The sequence below is a fragment of the Bombus bifarius genome, unplaced genomic scaffold (genome assembly GCF_011952205.1).
Source record: "Bombus bifarius isolate JDL3187 unplaced genomic scaffold, Bbif_JDL3187 scf7180000007992, whole genome shotgun sequence".
NCBI lineage: Eukaryota > Metazoa > Arthropoda > Insecta > Hymenoptera > Apidae > Bombus > Bombus bifarius.
Window position 1 is genome coordinate 1,340,202 of NW_022884373.1, and position 25,582 is coordinate 1,365,783.

Consider the following 25,582-nt stretch of genomic DNA (forward strand, 5'->3'; position numbering starts at 1 on the left):
GTGGATTGTGCGCTACTCGGAGGCAAAGTCCCAGCATTTATTGGTCCCGGGGTTAGTCTGGGAAACGTTATCGTTGGCGACACGTTATCGTCTGTTGACGATAGAAAAAAATGATGGTGCCTAGGCGTCGTCGTGCAGCCACAGTTTCTTTTCGATGCGCGGAAATACAAGACGCACAAATCGGTCGCGTGGCCATTCTTATCTTATTATTAAATCTTCTTCTTCAGTGTATAGAATAGCGATATCTCTCGTAGAATATTCTGGGTTTTGGGAGGAGCAACGTATATTTGTAACGCGTTTCGCGAGACCACGTTCGTCAGAGTATCGTCGATGTTGAATTTTAACATCGGAGAAAATTCCGAATGTGAGGAAAGTCGTGAATTTTGAAGGCGATGAAAGCTCTAGATCGAAGATGGCCTGAATTTTTTAAAGATCTGCAGGAATTTCTGCGATTCGTGAGAAAATCTGTAGGAAGAGCCTGTATTTCAGAAGCTCTGAATTTTTGTCGAGATTCGTAGAATGATCCGAATTGGAGGGGTCCTGGATTTTTCTGAAATTTAGAAGAAGCGAAGAAGTCTTAGATCCCGACGGAAGGAAGAACTCGTGAATTTAACAAGTGCTGAATTTTAGCGAAACTTGGAGGAAATTCTGAACCAAACAGGTCATGAATTTTTGTAACATTTGAAGATTTGTTGTAGTCATTCCATCGAATTAAATCCTGACTTTTGAGCTTTTTCAAACTTTGAAAGCGAAAGAAAGTATTGATTCTTAGACTTCAGCAAGGTTTGGAGATTGAATGGGGTTCCGATTCTTGAATTTTAGTGAAACTTCAAACATCTTCTTTGGAATTCTGTCTTAAATTTCGATGAAATTTGGAGGAGATTGATCAGACTCCTGACTAATCTTCTAATTCTAAGAATTGAGATTTTGGGGGGAAAACAATAAGATTTGAAACTTCAAGTTGTCAATTGATTAAAAAGTTACTAATAAATTAATTACTAAAGTTACTAATAAATTAGTCAGAAAATAAGTATCAACAAAAGATAGGTGAAACTTTCAGTAAGACAGTTTAAAACAAAACCAGGCAGCAATCATTCTAAACATTGACTAGATATAAAAAAGTACTAGAAGCAAGAAGATGAAAATAAAAGTGTGGATCGCGAGTTTCAGTCTAACTCACGTTGACGAAATAACGCTGCAAGTGCCAGACTTGTCCGACGAACCTTTGAACGCTTAAAATCGCTGTAGCTTAAAAGCTCTCTTCCCCAAGGCAAGTAGTATACAGAAACGCAGTGACTTTTTTGTTCTCGTAAGCAGTCGTCGTGTCTCCATTTTTAAGGGATAAGAAAAATTCAATGTCATAATTTCGAAAATAACGAGAACTCGGTCGAACAACTTCGCACGTTTTGACGAGACTTTGTGATTTTTTATTGTTTGTGATAAATCAGGAAATTCTTCGAAAATTTTACATTTTTCTGTGTTTTAAAAATTTCACAAACATTGGCAGAAAATCGTGTCGAGCTACGACTAAAAATACTAATCACCAAGCGATAATTTCACAATTCACTTATTTATCAATTTACGCTAACATTTGATGTGTTATGAATTCAGCCTTGTAAAATTGTTTAGTGATTTGAAAAACAGATATTCATGAAAATAAAATTCTCTTGACGTAAGCAGCTTCTGTCTTGTCATTCGTTCATTTTATCTGTTTCCTGTTTTTTATCACTGTCATCACATTTCCTATGCAGTCCTCTATTTTCACTGATTCTTTACTGTTCTGAATGACTCGTCAACTTCCATTCACAATCCTTGTCCTAACCGATATTTTACCGCGAAACAATTATGAAAGAATTTATTTTAATTTATATATTAATATATATATATGTGAGTGTGCGTTTATTCAGCCTCACGGTCAAGAAATATTTTACCTACAGAAGATTATTCAAACCTCGTTGTTCCGCAAGTTGCGGAATTAAACTTCGATCGAAGTAAATAAATTCCATAAAGCAAATTGCAAGTCCAACTTTAACTTTGAAATTCAACTCTGTACCGTTCGTCTTTTATTATACTTTAACTCTGAAAGTGAACACACACAAGTGACTGAATTGCATAAAGGTGTGTAAATGAAGATATTAATTTCTATAGAAAACTATTACTTAGCCTGGCACGATAAACTCTGTTGTTAATATAATTAAATCGTGGATTCGTGAAATTCTATGCATTCTTGCGTAGCATGTATTTAATATGCAAAACACATACAAAGTACAGTACTTTTTACAATATTCAGTACATAGCACAACATTTTCTGCTCAAGATCCACTCTTTTATTCTTCTCATAAGAATCCGAAGTTTTGCATAAATATTCACGATCTAATTATAATATTTCGCCCCTGAACGTGTGCACAGTACACACACGAAAATACTCGCTTTAGGCGCGCGTGCAATTAAAAAACAAATTCTTCTCGTCATTTTAAGATACCAATTTTTGTACCTGTATATTCACCATCTAATTATAATAATTCAACCGCAAAACGTGTACACAGTACACGCCAGACCACTTGCTCTACATACGCATGTAATTAAAAAACAAATTTTTCCATCTGAAAGTTCTATTTTCTCGTCATTTTAAGGTACGAATTTTTGCACCTGTATAGTCACCATCTAATATTATAATACAATAATTCAATGCTAAACGTGTGCACAGTACACACCACTATACTTGCTCTGCACAGTCGTACAATTAAAAAAACAAATTTTTGTATACCGAGACATCTAATCGAACAGCATCAAGCTCGTTCCACAAACAAATCGCAAATTTCCTCATTCTCGTGACGTATATGCGTATCAGCGTGGAACATCGACACGGATCGCGATTCGTGTCAGTAAATTTCAACTCGATTGCAGAGTGCTTTTCTCATGGCAGCGCTTCGCGTACGCAGTTGTTAAACCATCGCGTCGGTTCATTGCGACGAGTATCGATTGTAGCTTGATCCAAGTACCGGAAGCCTTACTCGTTGCATCCTTACCTGTGTCGTCCGTACACGAATCGGACAATTGAGTTTCAGCTCGTCGACAAATCAGCTACACGTCGTATGGTGGTGGCTTATCGTATGGTGAAAAAATGTTAAAGATATTCAACGAACGAGAGTCTCGATTCCAGATGCTTTCACATGGCCTGGGTTATCGCTAGATTACGGATTTTTCGTCAAATTCCTATTTTTATAAACACAGGATGAAGAAATAGAACTGAACGTCGTTACGATCGTCGATTTTTTACGCGCCAGTCTTGCTCTTATTTCAGCAAATATTGGTAATATTTTTGCAAGGTGATCGATTAAAAGCGAAGAATCAAGCGCACGAACAGGAATCTTCTCATATTTTATTCAAATCTGAGATATCTTCGAGATGTTGGAAAAATCAGAATAATTTAAATTTGTTTAAATCAGAATAAATTTGTTTAATTTATTTGGAATTATAACAAATACTCTGTTTCGAATATTCTATATAGTTTTCAATATCATATGCATTTTGTACATTTTTGCATCTTGTCCTCCTTCATTCTAAAGGTTTTTTTCAATTTAAATTCGACTATGTATTTCTATGCTAATACCAATACTAATTAATTGCATCCAAATATATTAGATTACCCGTTGTTTAATAATGCTTTCATACGACCGCAGGAATTTTTGCAAAACTCCATTCGTCTAAACTTCTAAGGAAACAAACAGTTTATACATATAACTGGAGATGATCAATTTTCCTCGATAAATATTATTTTTTGTTCGCGATTGACTGGAGCTCGCGTTCGTACAAGCGACTTCAACCGGTAAAAGCTATCAATTAAAATTTCATCTCAATAAACGCGATTGAGATAAATAGAGTTACGCTGTGCTACGAGAGTGAAATATAGAACCTCGTGAAAAAAATACTTCATTGGAAAATAGGAATATATGTGGTGTCATGATATGTTTGTAGTATACTTGATGATATCTTTGTAGTATACTTTTGTGCTTTATATTACGTGATATATTACGGAATATATGTGGTGTCATGATATATTTGTAGTATACTTGATGATATTTTTGTAATATACTTTTGTGCCTTATATTACGTGATATATTACGGAATATATGTGGTGTCATGATATATTTGTAGTATACTTGATGATATTTTTGTAGTATATTATATTTTGTGTCTTATATTACGTGATATATAACGGAATATATGTGGTGTCATGATATGTTTGTAGTATACTTGATGATATCTTTGTAGTATACTTTTGTGCTTTATATTACGTGATATATTACGGAATATATGTGGTGTCATAATATATTTGTAGTATACTTGATGATATCTTTGTAGTATACTTTTGTGCTTTATATTACGTGATATATTACGGAATATATGTGGTGTCATAATATATTTGTAGTATACTTGATGATATTCTTGTAGTATACTTGCTGTGCCTTATATTACGTGATATATTACGGAATATGTGTGGTGTCATGATATATTTGTAGTATACTTGATGATATTTTTGTAGTATATTATATTTTGTGTTTTATATTATGTGATATATAACGGAATATATGCGATGTCATGATATATTTGTAGTATACTTGATGATATTCTTGTAGTATACTTTTATGCCTTATATAACGTGATATATTACGGAATATATGTAGTTTCATGATATATTTGTAGTATACTTGATGGTATACTTGATGGTATTCTTGTAATATACTTTTGTGCCTTATATTATGTGATATATTACGGAATATATGTGGTATCATAATATATTTGAAGTATACTTGATGATATTCTTGTAGTATACTTTTGTGCCTTATATTACGTGATATATTACGGAATATATGTGGTGTCATGATATATTTGTAGTATATTTTTGTGCCTTATATTACGTGACAGTATAATGTCATAATACAGCAAACAATGATAGAGTAACACGGTTCTGTAGGTGCACGAAAATTGAATCTCATGCTGGTATAGCAATCTAAAATCGAGCCATCTCGAACCGTAATTTAAAATATAATATTGGAACTAGAAACTAGTCGAAAGAGATAAATAATTCTATTGGGATTTGGTCAATCACAGAAGATGCTCGAAACTAAAACAATGATCGTTATTTAGGATTTTTAATCAAAACAGGAAGACAAATATAGACGCATATTATCGCATTGGTTAACATTAATGATAATAAAACTCTTGGATGATAATAAATCATTCGTGATAACGAAAACGCGGATTTTAACCGGATCGATCGCGATTTCTCTTAACCCAGAAACGACCCGTGATAACATTTCCACGCGACGATTCTCAGATTAGACTTTTTCTAGACAAAATAGTATGAAATAGACTTAGAAATAATTTTGATTTCGTTGCTTGTACTTCACTGTCCCTTTTGAAGTTTCTTGAAGTTTCCTAAATCTTCCATTTCGAATTAGATTTTGCAGTATCTTTAAACGTATTTAGGTTACTCTAAACTTTTGCAATTCCTTAACCCTCTTAATTATGAGCTTTAACGATGCATTGTTGCAAGTATCTGTCGTTGTTGCGAGAAGAAATTTCCTCCTATTTTCATTTAAAACAGTTCTAGTTTCCCTAGTTTATCTGTGTGTTACTAAAGTCTCAGTTTTTTTTTTTTTTCAAATCTTCTATTACAGAAAAATAAATGAATCGATTAATTTTAACTAATTCATCTATTAAAGTAATAATATTACTCGTATTCGCTCAAATTTCAATTTATTCAACGCAACAAAGTGAAAAAGCTTAACTACGTGATCGTTACATGTATTTAACAAACCCATTGTTAATTTCAATGAAGCATTTCCCATAAATGGTCAAGAAGGCATCGCTGTACCGAAAAGTGATTAAAACTGAAACCAAAAAAACATTGAAAAAGCGAAAAAGAATAGAGAAACAAAGAACACGATCTTGATTGAATAATCGTATTCCGATTGAACAAACGGAATAAACATGATCGAACAGCGACGATCGAAAACAAACTGTATTCATGTATTCAGAGTTTCGATTGATCGCGAGTATCGCAGTTTTGTAAAACAAAGATTGCCTTCCGCCTGTAAAGATAGCCAACAAAACTTTGGACGATTATTTTCATGTTTTATCTGCGGTACACGGTTCAACAGTCGTGCGCGTGTAACCGAAACATAAAAAGACGGGAAAAATAAAAATTCACGGATTCGATAAAAAAAGACAAAAGAAGAAAAAGAATAGGAGAAAATATACGAAAGAATTTTCGTTTCAAAGTTTCTACCGATTATCAGTGGCGTTCAATGACATTTTTCGGCTGGCTGTTGTCGTTTTGTGGGAAGGGAAAAGGATGGAAGAAGAACGATTGAACGTTTCTCGCGAATTTACGATGCAACGCCTGCCATAAATCGGCAAATTGGCGTTGCAGAACAAATTGAAACTCGTCTCGATATATGGAAATTGAACGGGCCACGTTTATTTCGCGAAACGCGTATTTCTTTCTTCGCGAGCAAGATTTACAGATGTTCTCTGTAGAAACAGAATATTTTCTCTGAATATTTTCCTGATGAAATGATGTTCGATGCGACGTGTAGCATACAATCGCGTTTTACTTTCTTGAACATTCAGAAATGTTCCCAGAGAAACAGAGTGTTTTCGTGATGAAACTACATTTAACGTGATATTTTATTTTTTTCTTTTTTTTAAATTTACAATTACTTGTTTTACGAATTTAGAGACTTAACATGTTGACTGTAAAGTCCAAGTCCAATGGACATTCGACGTGACTGAGGGTTCTGTTTTCTTAATACGTTGAGTACTGGTGACTCCACTGTGGAGTCATTCGATCAATGATTTTTCAAAATCAATTTTACTCTACCCATAACTGTTTTATAGACGCAGAATGTTTTCTAGAAATATTTCTATAATAACTGCCTATGAAATCTGCGAAATCTATGAAATTTATAATGTTTTAAATTATGTTTAAATAATTAACGTATATATTGTACGATGAATATCTATGAAATATCTGTGAAATTTATAATCTTTGAAATTTTCACTTAATCATCTACACACACACACATCCATCCACTCATACAGGTAACTTTATTTTACCTTTATTTTACTGTTACACATCTATTGTTTATGATCAATCTAATTACCGACTATTATTACAAAACAGAGTATTTGTTATAATATCTGGCAAATGAAACAAATCTCCATTTGAATTTCATTTCTGTAGGCGTGTCCAGAAAGATATAAAAATATATAAAAATCCACAGATCATTTTATTATCTAATTTGAAGATAGAAATTTATTTAGCAACGAATATTTGTTAGCTTCTTCCCCAGCACCCTTCGCCTTCATGACTACACATTTTCATTGACATTCCATGACTAAGAACAATTTAAAGACGCGAAAAATACGTAGAACGCGCATCATATACAAGAATATAAAAAAAAAAATACCCAAAGTAGAGTATTTGTTATGATAAACACATTTGCGAATAAGATCGATTTTGTCTGTGCTTCTACTCAACATTTTTATAGATATCAAGCTATACGCACTGTTTAGATCATGTTTTTAGTTGTCGTATTTTTGTCGTTGCGTTATATTTTTATTTCACGTTGCTTAATATCTATCGCTCTTTTTCTCCTTTCTCGTTGCTTTTCTCCTTTTATTTATGTTCTTGTTTTTCACGTATATATACGTATGGACATTTATTTCGTATGTATATGTTGTATTATATTTAGTATTGTATTACATATAAAGAAGTCGAAAATATAGAATAAAAATTTTTCGTTCGAGGCTTTGTTTTCGAGAAAATCGACTTTGAATTTTCGCTCGGTACGCGTGCACTTTATCGCGTCTCGTTATAACCGATCTCACTGTAGATCCTTGTCTCGATTGAGGTTATTTTTTTAATTTTTTAAATTTTTATTCTATATTTTCGACTTCTTTTTTCGCGTAGAATCACCCCCTTTCCACGTCTACCACCAGTTACCAACCACCCTGTATATATACATTGGACTTATATCTTTTCTATCATATAATAAATAGTAATTAATATTAACAAATAATCATTCTCAATGGATAAAACGAATCCCTATTTAAAAGTTCTAATTGCTCCCATAAATATGTCAATTTGCATAAAATCCGCACTCTATTCATGATGAACCATCGATCGTTTGCCATTTGATACAACGCAACGTTGACCGCTGTTATTTGCAAACGAAATTGCAACAGCGAAAAACAGTAATTACCATTTCTCATTCTCTTGTTTCCTCGTTCTCAGTCTCGTCGTTATTATCCCCGTCGTGTTTTTCGCTAAAAATTCATCTCGTTATCGACGTAATTAGCGTGTGGCTTATCGATCGGAAGTCGCGAAAGGTCGAGACTAATTCCGTGAAGTCATTAGGTTCGTCCGCTTTTTAAATCGTCTTATCGATCGTTTAATTTCTGAACGTCGCAAATTTGGTTAATTAAGGTAGATAGCGAGTTCGATTTTGATTAATCGTTCAGACGCTACCATGTTTTGCATGTTAAGAGGACGTTTTTTGTAGTTCGTTTAATTGCTCGATTGCGAAATTGCTTGTTGACAGCGTAACGAGATTAAACGCGGCGCCTATGTTATTTGGGTTTCTAAGAAACAGCGAACGATCTGACTCCGATTTGAACGAAACTTTTCAAAAAAACAGCCGATAATCGTAGATTTCTCTTTTCTAGACGCGCTCCTTTTTAGCTCCGCTGACACAGATTTAAGGGGTGAAACCACCCTCCCGAGTTCCATTCCTTAAGAGCTATCTTGGTAACTGTTACAGATGGGAAAAATTTCGTCAACAAAAGTTGAACGATTGTTGACATATTGGAAGAAAATACTGGTCAACGAGCAATTTTCATATTAAAATTTCGTATAAAAAGATTTGCGACCTTCGCGTTCGTTCGAAAAAATCAACGAATGTGCACACCAATGAATTTATCGAAAACTAATGAAAATGTACATTTTGTTTATCTGTAACTCGTTGTAAATCAAATTAGATCTAAAATTTTGCTGATTGTAAAAATTTCGTTAGAGACGTGCAGTATCAGCGATCAGGATTTCAATTGAATTTAAACCACAATTAAAAAAGAAAAGATTATATACTTTTTGAAACAAAATCCTCGTTATCTGGATAATTAATTTTTCCAAATTTAATAACAAATCTCGTGGATGATGAAACGGTGGTCGTACAAATTGTACCAAATTTCAGATTGGTTTATCTCGAAGATTCTTGCGTCAGAGCTTCCTACATTACATTTTTAAGAAGAAAATGCCGTAAATCTTTTATCGGTTAGTAACAGAGGACCGATGGTGTTTTACTGATAAATCATGGTTATAAGAAACGGATTCGTGATTACACCATTAAGCGGGGTCAAGCTTGATAGCGAGTGATAACGAACACGTCGATAATCTTCGAGAACCGAGAAACAGAACACGAAAATTTACGCCGTTCGAAAGTTTCGATTGATCGGCTTTCGACCAAATCGTATCTTTTCGAGCGGAAGGTACGCTGTGCGTATTTTTGTTTTATTTAATTTTTAAGATGGTTCAATCTTTTCCTTTGAAAATTTCCTTCTGCACTTGGGCCTTGGAAAATAATAATTTCATGTTTCAGACCGATCATTAGCAATTAGAAATTGGAAACTGATAAAAGGATGAGGCAATTGGTAGTTGATACTTTATAAACCGAATCTGGTAAAGAAAAACTGATAGTTGAAGTTAAAAGTATAAACATTTTACAGTACAAAGACTAACGGAATATTAGATAGTGATGAGATCGCACACCGAACGATCGAATTAAAGTTTCAAGTTAAAAATCGTAAACCTCGACACAATTGCATCGCGCTGAAGTTCCAATTCTTGGAAAGTGCTTTCGATGCAACGAAAATCGGCAGTCAATTGCGCTGCAGGTTTCTTGCGAATCGACGTGTCACGCGATTGCATTCTACTCGAGAAATACGTGTTTCCTTGGCGTGTTTCGAGTGGAAACGGCTGCGTTGGTCGTTCGTCGGTGTTTGCTCTCCATTCACTATCGTGAATTTTATCTGGTCGCTGCACCGCCTTGATATCAGTGACGATTTCCGATTTTTCATTTCGAAACACAAAAACGTCAAGAACTACGAGTTATGATTCAAGATGATTGATTCAAGAATCAAGATTAATTTCGATTTATTTATGAAGAACGAATCTATTAAAACATGCAATATTATGTTTCTTATTATAAGTTGCAAAATATTTATTATAAATTACGTTCACATATACATATTACACATATATATTAATACAATTATTATACAGTTAATACAATTAATACAAATACGCACAGCATGTCATTATAGTAATTGTTGAGATACAAATGTATGCTGGAGAATGATAAATAAATTTTTGTAGAAAGCTTACTGTAACGATTAGGATATTTCGTATTGATTATGATACACGTGTATGTGAATTTCACATACATTTCATGGACATTCCAATATTGCAAGGCCAAGAGTGGACAGTATGAACCGATGACATGTAAAAAGAATGGATCTACCATAGTGTTTGGTGAAACAACAATTAACATCAACTACTACACGCTACAATCAGTGTTATGATAATTATTAATTTTCTCGTCTTTGATCTTGTCGTTTCAGAAAATTTTCTGATTTTTATTCATGCGACTGTTAATATTGGCAATTTTTCACACGTTCAAGATCTCTGTGCTTTGGAGCAATTTCTTGAAAGCCTAAATCTCGTATTTTTGGAACATCTTTAACTATCGATTAGAAGCATAAATAACGTGTAATTCGGGTTAATCGTTTTTTTTATAGTTTAAGGACTTTTGTGATTTAGAACGATTTCTTGAAAGTCTAAATCTCGTATTTTGGAACCTCGTTTGATTATTTCGAGATATTTTGATTATTACGAATTCTGATTAGAAGTGGAATTTGTCTAAATTCAAGCTAATAATTTTTCATATTTTAAGGAGCTTTGTGCTTCTAAAAACATTTCTCGAAGTCCAGAATTTACGTACACTGTGGCCAATGCTATTGGATTCTCGTTGCGTTACCTTTGATGACGATATACAGTGGCTTAAACAAGCACAGCCCAACTAATCATCATTGAAGTGGGATGTGCTAACAGTTACACGTTACACGCCTCGTTAAACATATTTATCGGATTACAACGTTATAATAAGTGCTTTATTATTGGCACACGTGTTTCTTGCTTCGACAATGTGCCTGTGGACGTCAATGGACATCCATCGATCGACTTACATAATAGAAATCCAAAAATAAAGATCGATATCCAATTAGAAGAATCGAATAGATTCTATTTTAAAAGCAAAAATTCCGAATAAAAATTTTCTTTGCAATTTTAATCAACACGTTACTGTTAAATTAAAATTTTGACTGAAAGCTAAAAAGTGTAAATTAAAAGCTGGAAATTAAAATTGACGAAAAATATCTGATCGAAACTTCGAGACGTTTTCGACGAAATAAATGACAAATAAATATTGGAGTTACAGTGAAATTAAGAGGAGCTAAATATCGGTGGTAAAATTTCATTTCAATCAAAATTTCACATCGATGCACGCGGTCGGGTTCATTTAATTCGATTTAAAATCACTGCGGAACTTTCCAGTAGTATTACCCGCGTGTGTGATCAGACTGTCTGGAATCAATTGGCTCGGACTAACGGAGCGAACAAACGATGCTTCGTGATTCAATTTGTTTCATTTCTCTGTGTTAAACGAAAAGTAACGATGTGCAAATATTATCAAGCATTCATTTCAATGTTTAACAATTGCTGTTAATACTTGTCAGGATATAAAGCACAGTTGTTACATAGGATTAAAGTTATTTGTAATACCGGTTGATATTTGCCTTTTTACGTATTTTCCAAATTTTCCTTAAGTCACAAAGGCAATCTTACAATTGATTTCATTGTCTTTGTGGATCTTTCAACATTCTTTTCGTACAACTTTTGATGTCAGTTTCTTCGCGTATATCGATTCCTCTTCGATGTTCTTTAAACGAATCTAAGGTACAATGTCCGAAGAAAAATAAGAAAATTAAAATTAAAAAATCGAGTAATAAAACAACGTGCAACGAATAAACTTTCCTAACTGTAAAATTATTGAACAACGTAAATAAGATAACGTATACGTATATCGTTTTTTGAAGTCAAAGGAGAATCTCTTTCGCAGAGGGTGAGCTGGAAAAATCGATAGAAATGAAGGAAACGCGGCAGGAAATAGAAAAGTCGAAAGCATTGAAACTTTGAATGGTTCGAAGAGCAGACAAGATGTGCAAAAATCAGGAATAAGGATGAATCAGAAGCATTGACACGATAACAAATACTCGATGATCAAACGGTAGCAAGGCTGGTCGAGTGATAACGATAAGGATCCGGTCGAAATGTTTATTTGACGAAATAGTTTTGCAATTGTCTCTTTTGTGAGTCACTGGATGCTATTTGTGCGATTATTGGATCAATTGAGAAATTCTTACGCCACTGCTTGCAGGTTGGCAATTTCATTTGCAAACTTTCACTAATCAAGAACTTGAATTCTATTTTGATCATGGAAAAACGATGCAATTTTTCCACTGAAAATTTGAACACCAAATTGTTCTATAATAAATATATCAAGTGTCAGTGGAATTAAAAAATTGTTAAATTTTTAATAACTTTCTAAATAGATATTTTAACGAATATTTTTTCCATCATTTTTTTAAATAAATACATTTACGAAGCATAGTTTCTTCTTTCTATGGAATATTTTTCGACAATCGGACGTGCTTCAATTTCCCGGCTGCATCCGTCTGATAAATTTTTCAAATCGACAAATCGATAGGTAGCTTTACTTCACGGCGCTGTACGAGTGTTTTACCTCTCGTGCTTTTAAAGTCTACTTTTAAAATATTAAACCCGGCAGCGCAATAACGCACAGTCGGTTACATGTAAATGTACATCCATTTACATAAATATATATTATACGTAGTATCTGCAAACATCGATATTTCAGCGGTTCGATCACCAGCGATACGACCACTCGAATATTTCAATATCTCAACATTTTATAACACACCATTGAAAAACTATAATATCTACGCTCGTATAAAATATTAAAAATTGCAGTTTTTCAAATATATTTCCATTTTGTTACTATATAACAAAGATCTATAAAAGTATTTCGTGAAATAGAATCTCTTCCGTATGACCCTAATCGTTTCACGATTAATTCAAATGAAATTTTCTCCGCGGATATTTTTAAGAGGGGCGGTTTCGCGTCGTCGACACGTCGAAATAACCACAAACCCGATTCGATCTGGGTCAGTCGACGTCGTTCACGACGAAACTCGATCGCTTTTCGTATTCTCGCGACACCTTCGATCCGGTCGACTTTAATCCGACCGGCTGGAATAGAGGCGCGACAAAAAGAAACAAGCAGCGGTTATGCAAGCCTTTCTTTTTTAAGCCTGTTCCTCGCGTCTAGCCGATAATATCGCGATTAACGTCGAAGAATCGTAGCTAATCGCTGTGACAACTCATGAAAAAGATTCTGTAAAATCCATCTTGACGGTCCTCTGTTACTACAACTTATTAATTTCACTAATTCCATTGTTTGATCACGTTCTTTACGCGATACTCTGGCCTTCCGCGTTGACTTCTCGGTTTGGTCTCAGATTTTGTGATCCCATCGCCGGAATATGCAAAATAATATTTGCGAACGAGACGATCTCTCCTCTGGATCTTGCCATTAAGCCAAGGCGATCGACGTCGCAGTTCCTTATTTTCTAACGTGTCGTTATAATACAATTTTCTTTATTCTTCTCTTTTCCCCTTTTTCTGTTTCTTACACGAAGTATCAGCGAAATCACTGTACAAGCGATCGGGTGATGATTCTACGTGGAAGAATAAGTCGATAAAAAAGAGTAACGTTTCTTCGTTTAAGGCTTCGTTTTCGAGAAAAATGTGTTTGAAGATCCGCCAGGTACACGCGTACTAAGTCTCGAGATATCCGACTTCTCTTTCTGTTCAAGTTGATAATAATCTGATTAGACGAGCAGAGCGAAGAACGTAGGCAACATTTTGAACACTCGTTACGTTAACGAAATGAATTTTTAAATATATATCCTCATTTTTAAATAGTAAACTCGTTATCCTTATTTATGAAACCATTCCAAATATGGACACTGTGGACGTAAGATAACGGTAATGATAGGAAGCAAATGCTGACATTGTCCATGTTTATAAATATCAACACGAGCAAAAAGAGAAGTCGGATAGCTCGAAACTTAGAATCAGTACACGTGCACCTGACGGATCTTCAGGCTCTTTTTTCTCGGAAAAGAAACCTCGAACGAAAAAATGTTATTCTTTTTTTTTCCACTTATTTTTCCACACGACAACGCGTGCCACGCTTTTCGGAGACACCCTGTATACTTACGCGTTTTTTTTTACCTTTGTTATATATTTATATTCCTTTTTTTTATTTTCGTCTTTTTTGTTTCACATTTATTACTTTCACTGCGGTAACAACTTTTCTTCCTCGTGCCATACGGCTCGTGTTCGTGATTTGCTAAATAAATAGATAAATAAATCAAGCCTCTGCGTGAAATTAACTGATTACTCAAGAAACATTATACCGAGTGAGAGATTGTACAAAGTATAAATAAGGAAAATATTGTAACTGTACGGATTCTCAGAGATTAAGAAGCTTCTTTCGTGAAATTAAACTTTAAATTACACAGCTGATGATTAATCAATAATAATTTCTATTTAGGACTTGCTCTACTCCATTTAGGAAGTTTTCTATTGAGGATTGGCTAATTTCTTTAAAGTCTGTAATATACAGATCAAAGAGAGGATAAGAGTGTTAAAGGGGAAATTTTGCATAATTTTTTAATGAACAACTTTGCGATAAATTTCCAGTGTCTTCTATTGAATGTTTGCTAATTTTGATATGGAAACGGTAACATGGATGGAGAAAAAGATAGGAGTGTAAGAGAGGGAATTTTGAAATTATTTATCTTCAAGTAACTTCAAAGTAACTGTGTCTGAAATGTTTTATCTTAATTTCCAAAGTCTATTAACCATCGATCATATCAGCTACAATATACTTGTATTCTTTAGAAGATGAAGGAATTTGTAATTATTGTACAATTGGAAGAACACAAAGGGCCAGTGTAAAAATGAAATGTTTCATACTAAGTAAATGGAGGCAAACAATTATTTGTATGGCTGGAAACAAAGACAGGCAATACTGGCGAAAACAAGTGGCGATAAGCCGAGAACGGATCATAATAAATTAAAAAGGCAGCCTTGATAGAACATAAAACTGGCTATAGCTGGAAGAGATACAGATTGAAACAATTTAACTCGTAAGCCTTCAGAAACCAATGAGAAAAGACTAAAAAAGATAATCAACCATTAATTACACTATAAAAAGAAGGAAAAATGTTAAATGTTCGAGATAAAACATCCTCCCATTCTTCGTTCGCAAGTAACAAAATTAAAAATTTCAAAGGGGGCTGAACCAAAATAGAGAAAGGTAAAAAATTCATTTTTATCAAATTCGTCCCCCATTTCTTGATTGTGAAGAGAAAAAAACGAAAGGAAGACCCAGAGATGAAAACAAGAGAGAAAGTAAAATTTCCAAGAATCAAAAGTATCTTTCCATTCGTCTTCCAGGAATTTTCATCAAATTAAAAGGAATCGATCCATCAAACTGTTCAGTCAATACTCACTTGACCAATCGTCGAACGATACGAGGGAGTCATCGATAAGTTAGTCATCGATAATCTCAATTTCTAATCGTTTATCAAACGCTGCAAACTCTCATTCTCTCTCTCTCTCTCTCTCTCTCTATCTATCTATCTTCTCAAGACTTTTCAATTCATCCTATCACGTTCCACGGTATTCGAATACGGCAACAATCTACCGACCGATTAGATAAAACAAAGCCACCTCGGGAATTATCGAGACGAAACATCGTCACGATATAAAACTTTCTCGGCCAGGTATTAAGCCTGTGGCTACCGGTGAAAGTTCGATCGATCGTCGAGTTCAGTTTTCTTCATCTGGAAACCATAGAAATCCGCAATGTGTTCGTACGAAGGTGTGAACAATTCAAGCGGTGTTTCTACGAGATCAGATCGAAGGAAAATGACAAAACTAACTACGCTTCAGGCTCTTTGTACGTTAGATATTGACATCTGAAGATCAAGTAAAATGTCGAGACGCAGAATGAGGGAGAATGACGCTTAAAAATAATTCGAGAAATTGACATTAAAAATAGACAAATGCTTGCTTAACTTTGATCTTCCACAGCCATCGAAGCAATAACCAGATAGTAACAGAATAGCCGCGTCTGATATACAGTCGACGATAACCTCTCCAGAGGGACCAAACCTTAGTATAAAAACTGCCAAATCAGCACTCAACACATTTTTTGTTATAACACTCTGAACCGTCACTCTGTTGGATTCGTAGAATAAATTTTACTATCATATCTAATTTTCTGATTTCCTGTGTTACCTGAATTCGAATAACTTGAATTCAAATTCGCCCTCGTACAAGTCAAGTTATTTCTAAGTTCAAGCTCAAGTTACTTTCCTTGTCGCGAGTCCAGCCTTTAAGCTCAGGTAATCTGACTTCGACTAAGTATTTCGTTTAAGATACATATCTAAGAGTGCCATGGGTCGATCAATAATCGTCATAATATAATATCGACAATATCGTATCGACGATACATATTCATCATTTTAGGTGAAAACCTTGAAATATCATATATTAGATGTATATGGGTATAATGTTCAAATAATTAAAATGTGAAGAAAACATGCAACAGTTGCCACTCTTTCACAAAGATCACCAAGCTTTCTTTAAAACTAAGATGAGAAGCCTCGGAAAAGATCTTTGGAAAAAAGCATCTCCATGCAACATACGCGAGACACGTACAAATATATTTGACAAAATTCCGGCAATTATTTTTAATAAAAAATAACAAGTTCTTCATTCTCACTTGACTTAGAATTGGACACATTAAACTGACACGCTGTCATCTTCTAAGATATGAGCCAAATAAGTGCAATAACTTAGTAAAAAGTAACAGTATTCTAGTCTATATACATCGTGTTATTTAATTATAGTAACGTCTCGCAATAAAAAATTAAATTCCGTCTTTCAAATAAGATTCAGACGTGTTTAAATAGTGAAACACATCGCGAAAATCTTCTCTAGAAATCTTTCTCAAACATATTAATTTCTATCGCCAAATTATGACATTGTAAACTACCGACTGTGTCTCAACATACACCGTATCATACTAATTTTGAATTTAAGTTAACCGTACTGTATTGTACGGTAATTGCACTATATATGATATATGTTCAAGATATACAGATACTGTTATCTAAGCTTGTAATTTACCTTACTGTACTTTGCACTTTGTATTTTACATATCCTATTTTTGTATTATGTTAATCGCGGCAGCTAATGATCATAGGAAATAATTGACGCGACTTTAACTGAAATCAAGAATAATAATAATAATAATAATAATAATAATAATAATAATAATAATAATAATAATAATATATGTGTGTGACGCGTGTTAGTCCTGAACAATATAATTGTATTATTAATTAAACTCAGGTACGTGTATAATCCGAAATGTAATTAAAAGGAAAGGTAGGGCAGATTTATAACAGCGACGATGTTTGTTTGAGCAGATTAGGTTTCGTTTTCCATTAGACAGTTACACGATGATTGGTTTTTAGGGGTGGTTTTATTGGTTCTACAATATAGCGATAATGGAACGAAAATTAACAGTAGATTGGATTCCTTGCTACACTATACTGATTAATACGAATCTCTCTCATATAGTTACTTTAATTAATTAATATATATATCAATAAATCTTTTAATTTTGTGTCACGTAAATCATCTTCATCAATTATTAGTTAATGATAGGACGATCCTTTTTACGATTACAATAATATGCATATACATAAATCAATAATAAAACAATAAGTAATTTCAGATATAGAAATTGGAATAATTAACACGGATAACTGCTCCCTTCCAGGTCCATTCAATATCATTCAATCTGCCATCTAACATCATATCTTCGAGCTAACATCTTATCTTCCATGTAAGATAGTACCACAATTAATTAAACCTAACTTCATAATAACTCAGGAAACGAAGATAACAGATTCACAATAAATAACAGAAATGTCCACGTGCGACCACGACACAAGTAAAACAAACTTTTAGGTAAATTTACAGGGCAAATTTGTTAATAATGATATGTATATGGACAAACTGTGAGGTAATAAAATTAGCTGTTGACCCGGTGATTTTCTTCAGCGATAAGCAAATAAGCTACAATCTGAACTGCGACCAATGAGAATGGCTCCATCTAATAGAAATCCTCTGTAACCGATCATTTTCTGTAATGATACGCCATGGAAATCGTCGTTCCATGGGGAAACTAAATTACACCTGTTCGTACTTTATAATGGTAACATTATAGGAAACGTCCCATCGGACGGATTTTTATGCTCGATAATGCGCAAGTAAATACACTATCATTGAAAAGTATCTGAACACTTACTTATCTTCGGCAGGACGTAATTCAATTACGAAATTATAGATTCGATATTTTATTCTTTATTCCTGCGATGGCTATATCTCATCGGATATTACGATGGAGTCAAATTAGACCTGCTTTTGTTGGAAATTTCAAATTCACGTCAGATATTACGTATTATAGTTTCGGCTACAGATACGGGCAATTGCAGTTCGTTCTAAGCTCGATATTTTATTATCTTTATTTTTCTGATCACCGCGTTTAATGAAATATCACGAAGGGGTGAAAAGGTAGGTCTGGTTTTGTTGAAGATGTAAAATTAACACCAGATTTCACGTATTATAGGTAGATGTGGGTCATAATATAGTTGTTTTTGAGGTTCTTCCTAAGCTTGTTATTTCATTATTTATTTGTATGATTGCTATATTTATTGGAATATTCCGATAGCGTCAAGTATTGTTTACTTTTGTTGGAAATGTAAGATTGACGTCAGATATTTTGTGTAGATATTATAATTTTGTCAGATACGAGATACAGTTTAGTTACTATTGGAGTTCTTTCTAAGCTCTGTGATCTAGATATAAGAATTTTTCTAATCTGACAGCGATTAGTTGAGAGAGGGACGCCGAATTGTGTATTTACTTTTGATAAGAATCGAGAAAGGTTTTGGAGAACTGATTTACAAATATTTAAAAACTCTCGATAAATAATTCGTAAATTAATATTGCTTTTAGTTAACTTATTTATTTATACATTCCACTAATTTCAAATCGATGACGGTATTCTGATTCTTATGGACAGAGATGTGGAAAAAAGTGGTTAATAAATTTAAAAATGTATTCCCTAGGAATTATCACAAATTTTTAGCAACGCGTCATTTGAATGAAAAATTACAGTGGAAGATTATCTGAAAAGGTAGGATAAATAAGATCATTTTTTAAGAGATTACTCAATTCTGCATAAGTGTTTTAACGTAATTGCAAACGTAACAGAAATTTCAAAATTGATACCTCGTCGAGTCAGCTCTCGTTTCCGTAAATCGACACTAAAAACTCGACGATGCAACAGGTGATTTCGATAAAACGATTTTTTCCTGACTACGGAATCATATTTCAAACAATTGGGCGAAGAGAAAATCTAGTAAAATGAAAAATAGTGTTTTCAATCATCAGACTTAAATACTAAAAGAAACAAAAAAAAAAAAGATGTGTTATTTTTGACTAATGAAAATAATTTTACAACTTGTACATTGTTAACTAAATTTCCTCGATCAATTTCTTACAACAATCTCCGTCAGACTGTCTTTTTTCTCAACCATCCTGTGCAACGCAACTGAAGGAAAAGAAGATTAATGTACTACTTGTTTGTGGTAAACGTTGCCAAGTGGAAAGAAAAATACTCTAGAGTTGGTCTTCGCAGTCTATTTTTCTAGAAGCGATTAAAGAAGTTGAAGAACCGGAGCTGGTCAATTTACAATGGAGATAAAAAAGAGAAACGATTATGATAACAATTTGCAAATGAAAATCCTATACATACGTATACATACACGTACAAATGTATCTATCTCTCTATAAATTTGTGCTCACCATGTACTTTATTGGGGCGTAAAAAGTAGGATTATAAGATTCTTTAACGAAATCTCGTGTTATTTAATTTTAATTTAGGAGACTTATAATGAAATATTTGTAGAACTATTTCAGTAGATTATTGCAATAAAGTGAAAGATATGTCATATCTACTTTGTTTTACAGTGAGAAATAAAACGTACTATCAATGAGAAAAGTATATCTAGAAATATTTATTTGCATTACACAAATGTATCAGAAAAATATTTTTTCCGTAATATTTATATCCAATAAAATCATATTTCTTTATACTATGATATAGAAACTTATCGGTTAATTAGCAAACAGCAAAGAGATTACGTTTCACAAAAGATAATATTAAAACAAACTTCTTATATGCATACGTATAAATGCATAGCAGCGTAAGCAGAAAAACAGAATAATAAAAAGACAAATGGAGATCTGCTATTAAAATCTACCACGCGATTCAATGGACGTACTTCCTTTTTCTCAGACGGCAAAGGTGAAATGTAACGTTTCACCGGGGAAACGACCGCGCGCTGCCGCATCGCGACTGTTTCCGCTCAATATCACAAGTGCAAAGAGTTTTTTGTTCTCGCGATGCAGCCTACCGTGGAGTTGGCCTTTGTCCAATCTGCCGTCATTTGTTTTGATGGCGATTTTTGCCATCCCGTGTTAAGAAAAATCGTCAGCCGGCCTAAACGTTTCTTATCGGTCAGGTTTTTAACCCCACACGCCATAAATCAGCGCAAAAGCTTCCAGATTAATTACAACTTATCATACGACACCAAATTTTTTCTTGATGAAGAGCTATTAAAAGAAGCAAACAATACATTTTATTCTACGACTACTACAAGAAGGACTTCACTTGTTTGTCTTAAGAGAAATAAAAAAAAAAAAAACAATCTCTTAAGAATGCACTCCAAGGAATTTTAAATATTTATAATTTATTGCGAAATAAATTTTGATCACGCAACAAGAACCACGCGCGAAGTTAATCCGGAAATTCTGTTCAAACGGTTCCTACTTTAAGTTTGGAACGATATTAATGCATACGTATCAATCTCCTGCACGCGTATCACATTCCACAGATGGTACATCATCATTTACATAAATCATAATCCGGCGAAAAATTCTTGATGGACTCGTGGCCGATGTGAAAATAAATCTACGAGAAAGCTGTATTACAGTTCTGCACAAATTAACCAAGAGAGTAAACGATAAAACACGTTGATCAAAACATTACGACTTTAACTTATCGCCGCCTCAAAACATTTAAACAACCTTAATCTTACGTAAGCACGCTACTCTACGAGATTAACAATTTCTCATTTCTTATAAATGATCTCCGGCCATCGTACTTTATTCTTTTTATATATTAATTTATACATTAACTGATTTAACTGATTTCATATTCGACTAATTTGTATCTTATTTATTTATATTTTAAATATACCTATATATGTACGGAATAATTTTAAGTTTTCAGAGAAGAGCACTCGAGGGTTTTCAAGGCGGTTCAGCGATTCAAAGTCGATAATTATTTCATGGCGATTTTCAACTTTAACGTGTAATTTCATATGGTGGAACCACCATATAGCAGACGACCCTCGGAACACAGCGAATTCCCGGGTAGTCTGCTAGAGTTTGAAAAACAGCGCGCGAAACGTCGCACGCATCAAGCCGCGTGTATTTCCAGCGAGCGGCAAACGGGAATTAAAAAGTATTTTCACTTACCATTTGATGTATATAAGGGTTTTGCTTGTCCCAGCGGTACTCCTGAAGTTGAACGGTTTCGTATCGTTGTTTTTTCTTCAAGTGCGAACGAGAACGTCTCACGACCGATATCACCACAGCTGGGCCCATCCAGCCATCTTGCCGTATACCAAAACGTGTACTACACTGCGCTGGCGTATTTTGCTACTCGTCTTTCCCTCTCGCCCCCTCGTTCAGGGTAATTGCGTAACTGCCGCGAATGCCCGCGACACTGTCAGTCACGGTCGTATACACAGATCTGGCAACTGGCGTGGTAGGGGTAAGACTCTTAATGTCATAAGGTGTGCTTTACAAATCGGCCGCCAGCCATAGAGCGCTGCGATCTCTGGAACATGAAAACAATAAATAGTTATGCACCACAGTCGTATTCCACATGTACATATGTATACGACTATATAACTTGCGCATGCAACTCATATCTAATGATTGGAAGCGCTTTACTACTCAGTGGACAAACTGAGAAACTTTTGCCGTTCGCTAGGAGCTTTACCCCACCACGGGAGTTGTTAGACATGTGTATACGAGCGTACTTCCAATCGTGCTGTTTATCTTCTTCCAATTACTGTAACGCCCTCTCTTCTCTGTCTTTATCACTGTTGGCGGCGCCAGCGACGCTACAGAAATTTGAAACGACGCGTTGCGCTGGACGATCAAAATGGTACTGAGCTCACGTGTCGCGCGGAGCATAATCACCTGGTCGAATTTATGTTCGATCGGGAAATTTCAACTGCTTCGTTCGTTTTTCTCATTCAAGAAGATGAACAACTTTTATTCGTCTCTATCGTATAGGCTGTTATATCTGAAATTACTTCGGCATATGTAAGGTACGATAAAGTCGTGTTTGTTGATGTTTATTGGGTGTGAACTGATATTTCTTGTACGTTACTTACGGGATATTGAATAGTTGGATAGTTGTTTGTGGTTTTATGATGTTTTTGTTGGGTGAAAGTTGGACGATCTCGGGTATCGGTCGGTGACATTTAAATGTTAGTACGAGGGCGCGACGCCTGTGGTGCTAGTGTGCAGTGTTACCTATGTGTATCTGAACAAACGTTTTCAAATCAGATAGGCGGAATTTTATAAAATTTCAGTAGGTAAGACTTGCTCTTACATTACGAATATTTATGCATTTAAAACAGATTTAAAGGTACAAATGCATACAAGCTATATATAGTATTCGTTACAACATCTGATGAGTGAAACATTCTATTTCTTTGGGCATATTAATAAAGATATAAAATAGCATAAACATTCGTAGTTTATTTATTATTTAATATCTTACTATTGTTTACAAAATCTGAATATATAATAAACAATCGTACGATTAAAATTGCCTAAGAAACCGTAATAAGAATTTAAAGATTGTATAAAATATTTTATTCAATACTGACAACACTGTCAAAAAGGCAATTCAATATTATAGTATTTACATGAACATACCTAGCGCGTATATACATATACAGTAAAGTATTTACAATTTTTATATCGAATTAAATAAATAAATTAACTACTACCAAACCAATCCGAGCCCATCGCTCCGAAAAATGCCGCTGCGCCAGATTTGATCGTAGCCCCAGTTGAATCACTTTTCGTATTTTCTTTGCTAGTGGTCTTTTTACGCTATATCAACACATATGAAAAATTGAATTAAATCTTGATACTATTTATGTGGAAAACTAAAAAATTAAATACATTATTATATTATATCAACCTATATATATGAACTTCAACTAATATATATTATATTCTACAACATTATATTATTTGCTATAACAAAAGCTACATTTCATATAATTAACACATCACAAGCATGTGCTTGGTTAATCTGTTAATTAAAAAACCATATAAGCGGAAAACGTAACATCGTTTCCTTACCGGGATCAAATGCACGAACTATCTTATCTGAATACCCTGGCAATCTAAGGCTACATACGCATTTAAATGGAATTTAAAGAGATATATTTAGAAAGTTTTTAAATTTAAAGGTAAGATCCCCCCTACCTGTGTCTTTTCTGGCATGGGTACGGTAACAAGTGGCAAATTTCTTGCTGGAGCAGTTACTGTTAAAGGCGGGAACCATGGCGCTCCCGTACATAAAGCCAGGACTGAAGGCAAATCTGATTTCACGCCTTCAGCGTTATTGTATTCGCTTCGTGCTCCTAAAATTGTGTGTAACTGTTCCAAATGAGGTACTAGATTTCCTAATATGAGCTAATATCAAGAAATAAAATGATTATAATGTGTTTATATACATATATTGATTAGTAAAATATTTTCGAATTAGACAAATATTCACCAGTGATCTTTGAACACTTTTCTTTACGTTAGTATGAATGAAAGGGTTGAAAACATCGTAATCGAATGGATCGATTTTTGATAACACACTGTCACAAGCTTTGGTTGATAAATCTGACAGAATTTTATTTTCACGGGGTATCATAAGCAGACTAGAATATTTTATATCAAATAATACTTGAAGGGCTTGCTTTTGTGAAAGTCTAGCATTGCCAGGTGCAGTTAGATAATAATTTAATAATTCCGTCACAACGTCCTCTATAATTTCATGCAGCACTTTCCTATGACAAAAAATTAAAATTTTAGAAATGTATAGAATTCAATTTATATAAATTTCAATAACACAGGACTTACTTTGGAAGAGTGTGCGGTATTACTTTATTTAAATCTTTATTAATAGCAGTTAAAAACTTCTGCAGTTGTATAGATGGTTGATATGGTACTAAAATTTCTGACTTTATTCTTCTCCCCTCTCCAGAGTCCTCTTCGATGATCACTTTCTCCCATTCTGATATAACTAAATGTATTGGATAACCATCTAGAGATTCCTTAGATATAAACCTTTCCCTATGCTCACTTATCTTAATTTTATACGTTTTAGCCCAAATTGACCAAACAAAAGTACTTTCTTCTTTCAATTTATCACAAACCGACTGCCATCTGGCATTTGTAATAGTCAATCCCGACACTTTTGAGAGTGTGAAACATTTATTTAAGTTTGAACTTAACGTTGTCAATGCTAAAAGAAACCTTGCTGTTATAACAGCATTTATATCACGTTGACCATATTCAGGCTTATTATTTGTACACGTCTTTGCAAAATTGATAAAATCTTCGATCATACTGATACTGACAGTTTGCAAATGTTCTTGAATCTCTGCGCGATCAGAGAATGAATCCGAAATTAAATATATATTTGTAGATAATAAATTGTCCTTGATAGACATTACGCGTTCTGTTTCATATAAGTATTGTTCAAGATCTTCGAGCAAAGCGTGTAAACTTGAGTCAAAATTTTCGCACAATTTGAGAATATTCGGCGAATATCCTTTGGTTTTCATTAATAGGGATCTTTTATTATCTAGGCCACCATTTTTGGTGAGCTTCTGAGGAATATCACTTGGAGAGTCTTTCCAGACAAACCATCGCAAATCGTGTTCTGGATACTCAAATTTATCATGAATCACTTTCCCCAATAGTTCGATTATGTCAGATTTTAACGCAATAGTAGTTTCCATCCATTTGTCGTCTATGATACCTAATAAAATATTAACAGTGTTACTACTTTCA

At 34.0% G+C, this 25,582-nt stretch overlaps 2 protein-coding genes across 5 annotated transcripts in view; both read right to left on the reverse strand.

Annotated features, from left to right (window-relative positions):
• Positions 1-22,276, reverse strand: part of LOC117205620 (ras-related protein Rab-32) — a 57,857-nt gene extending 35,581 nt beyond the window's left edge. Inside the window, exon 1 of the mRNA XM_033444230.1 lies at positions 21,959-22,276. Coding sequence (XP_033300121.1) covers positions 21,959-22,087 — 129 coding nt within the window. The 5' untranslated portion in view covers positions 22,088-22,276. The remainder of the gene's footprint in view (positions 1-21,958) is intronic.
• Positions 22,277-23,351: 1,075 nt separating this feature from the next.
• LOC117205540 (conserved oligomeric Golgi complex subunit 1) overlaps positions 23,352-25,582 on the reverse strand; it is a 113,256-nt gene continuing 111,025 nt past the window's right edge. For all 4 annotated transcript variants that reach the window (XM_033444044.1, XM_033444043.1, XM_033444042.1 and 1 more), the window contains 4 exons: positions 24,647-25,550; positions 24,294-24,573; positions 23,999-24,208; positions 23,352-23,617 (listed from right to left, as the gene is read on the reverse strand). In XM_033444044.1, the coding sequence (XP_033299935.1) occupies positions 23,501-23,617; positions 23,999-24,208; positions 24,294-24,573; positions 24,647-25,550 (1,511 nt within the window). In that variant the 3' untranslated portion in view covers positions 23,352-23,500. The remainder of the gene's footprint in view (positions 23,618-23,998; positions 24,209-24,293; positions 24,574-24,646; positions 25,551-25,582) is intronic.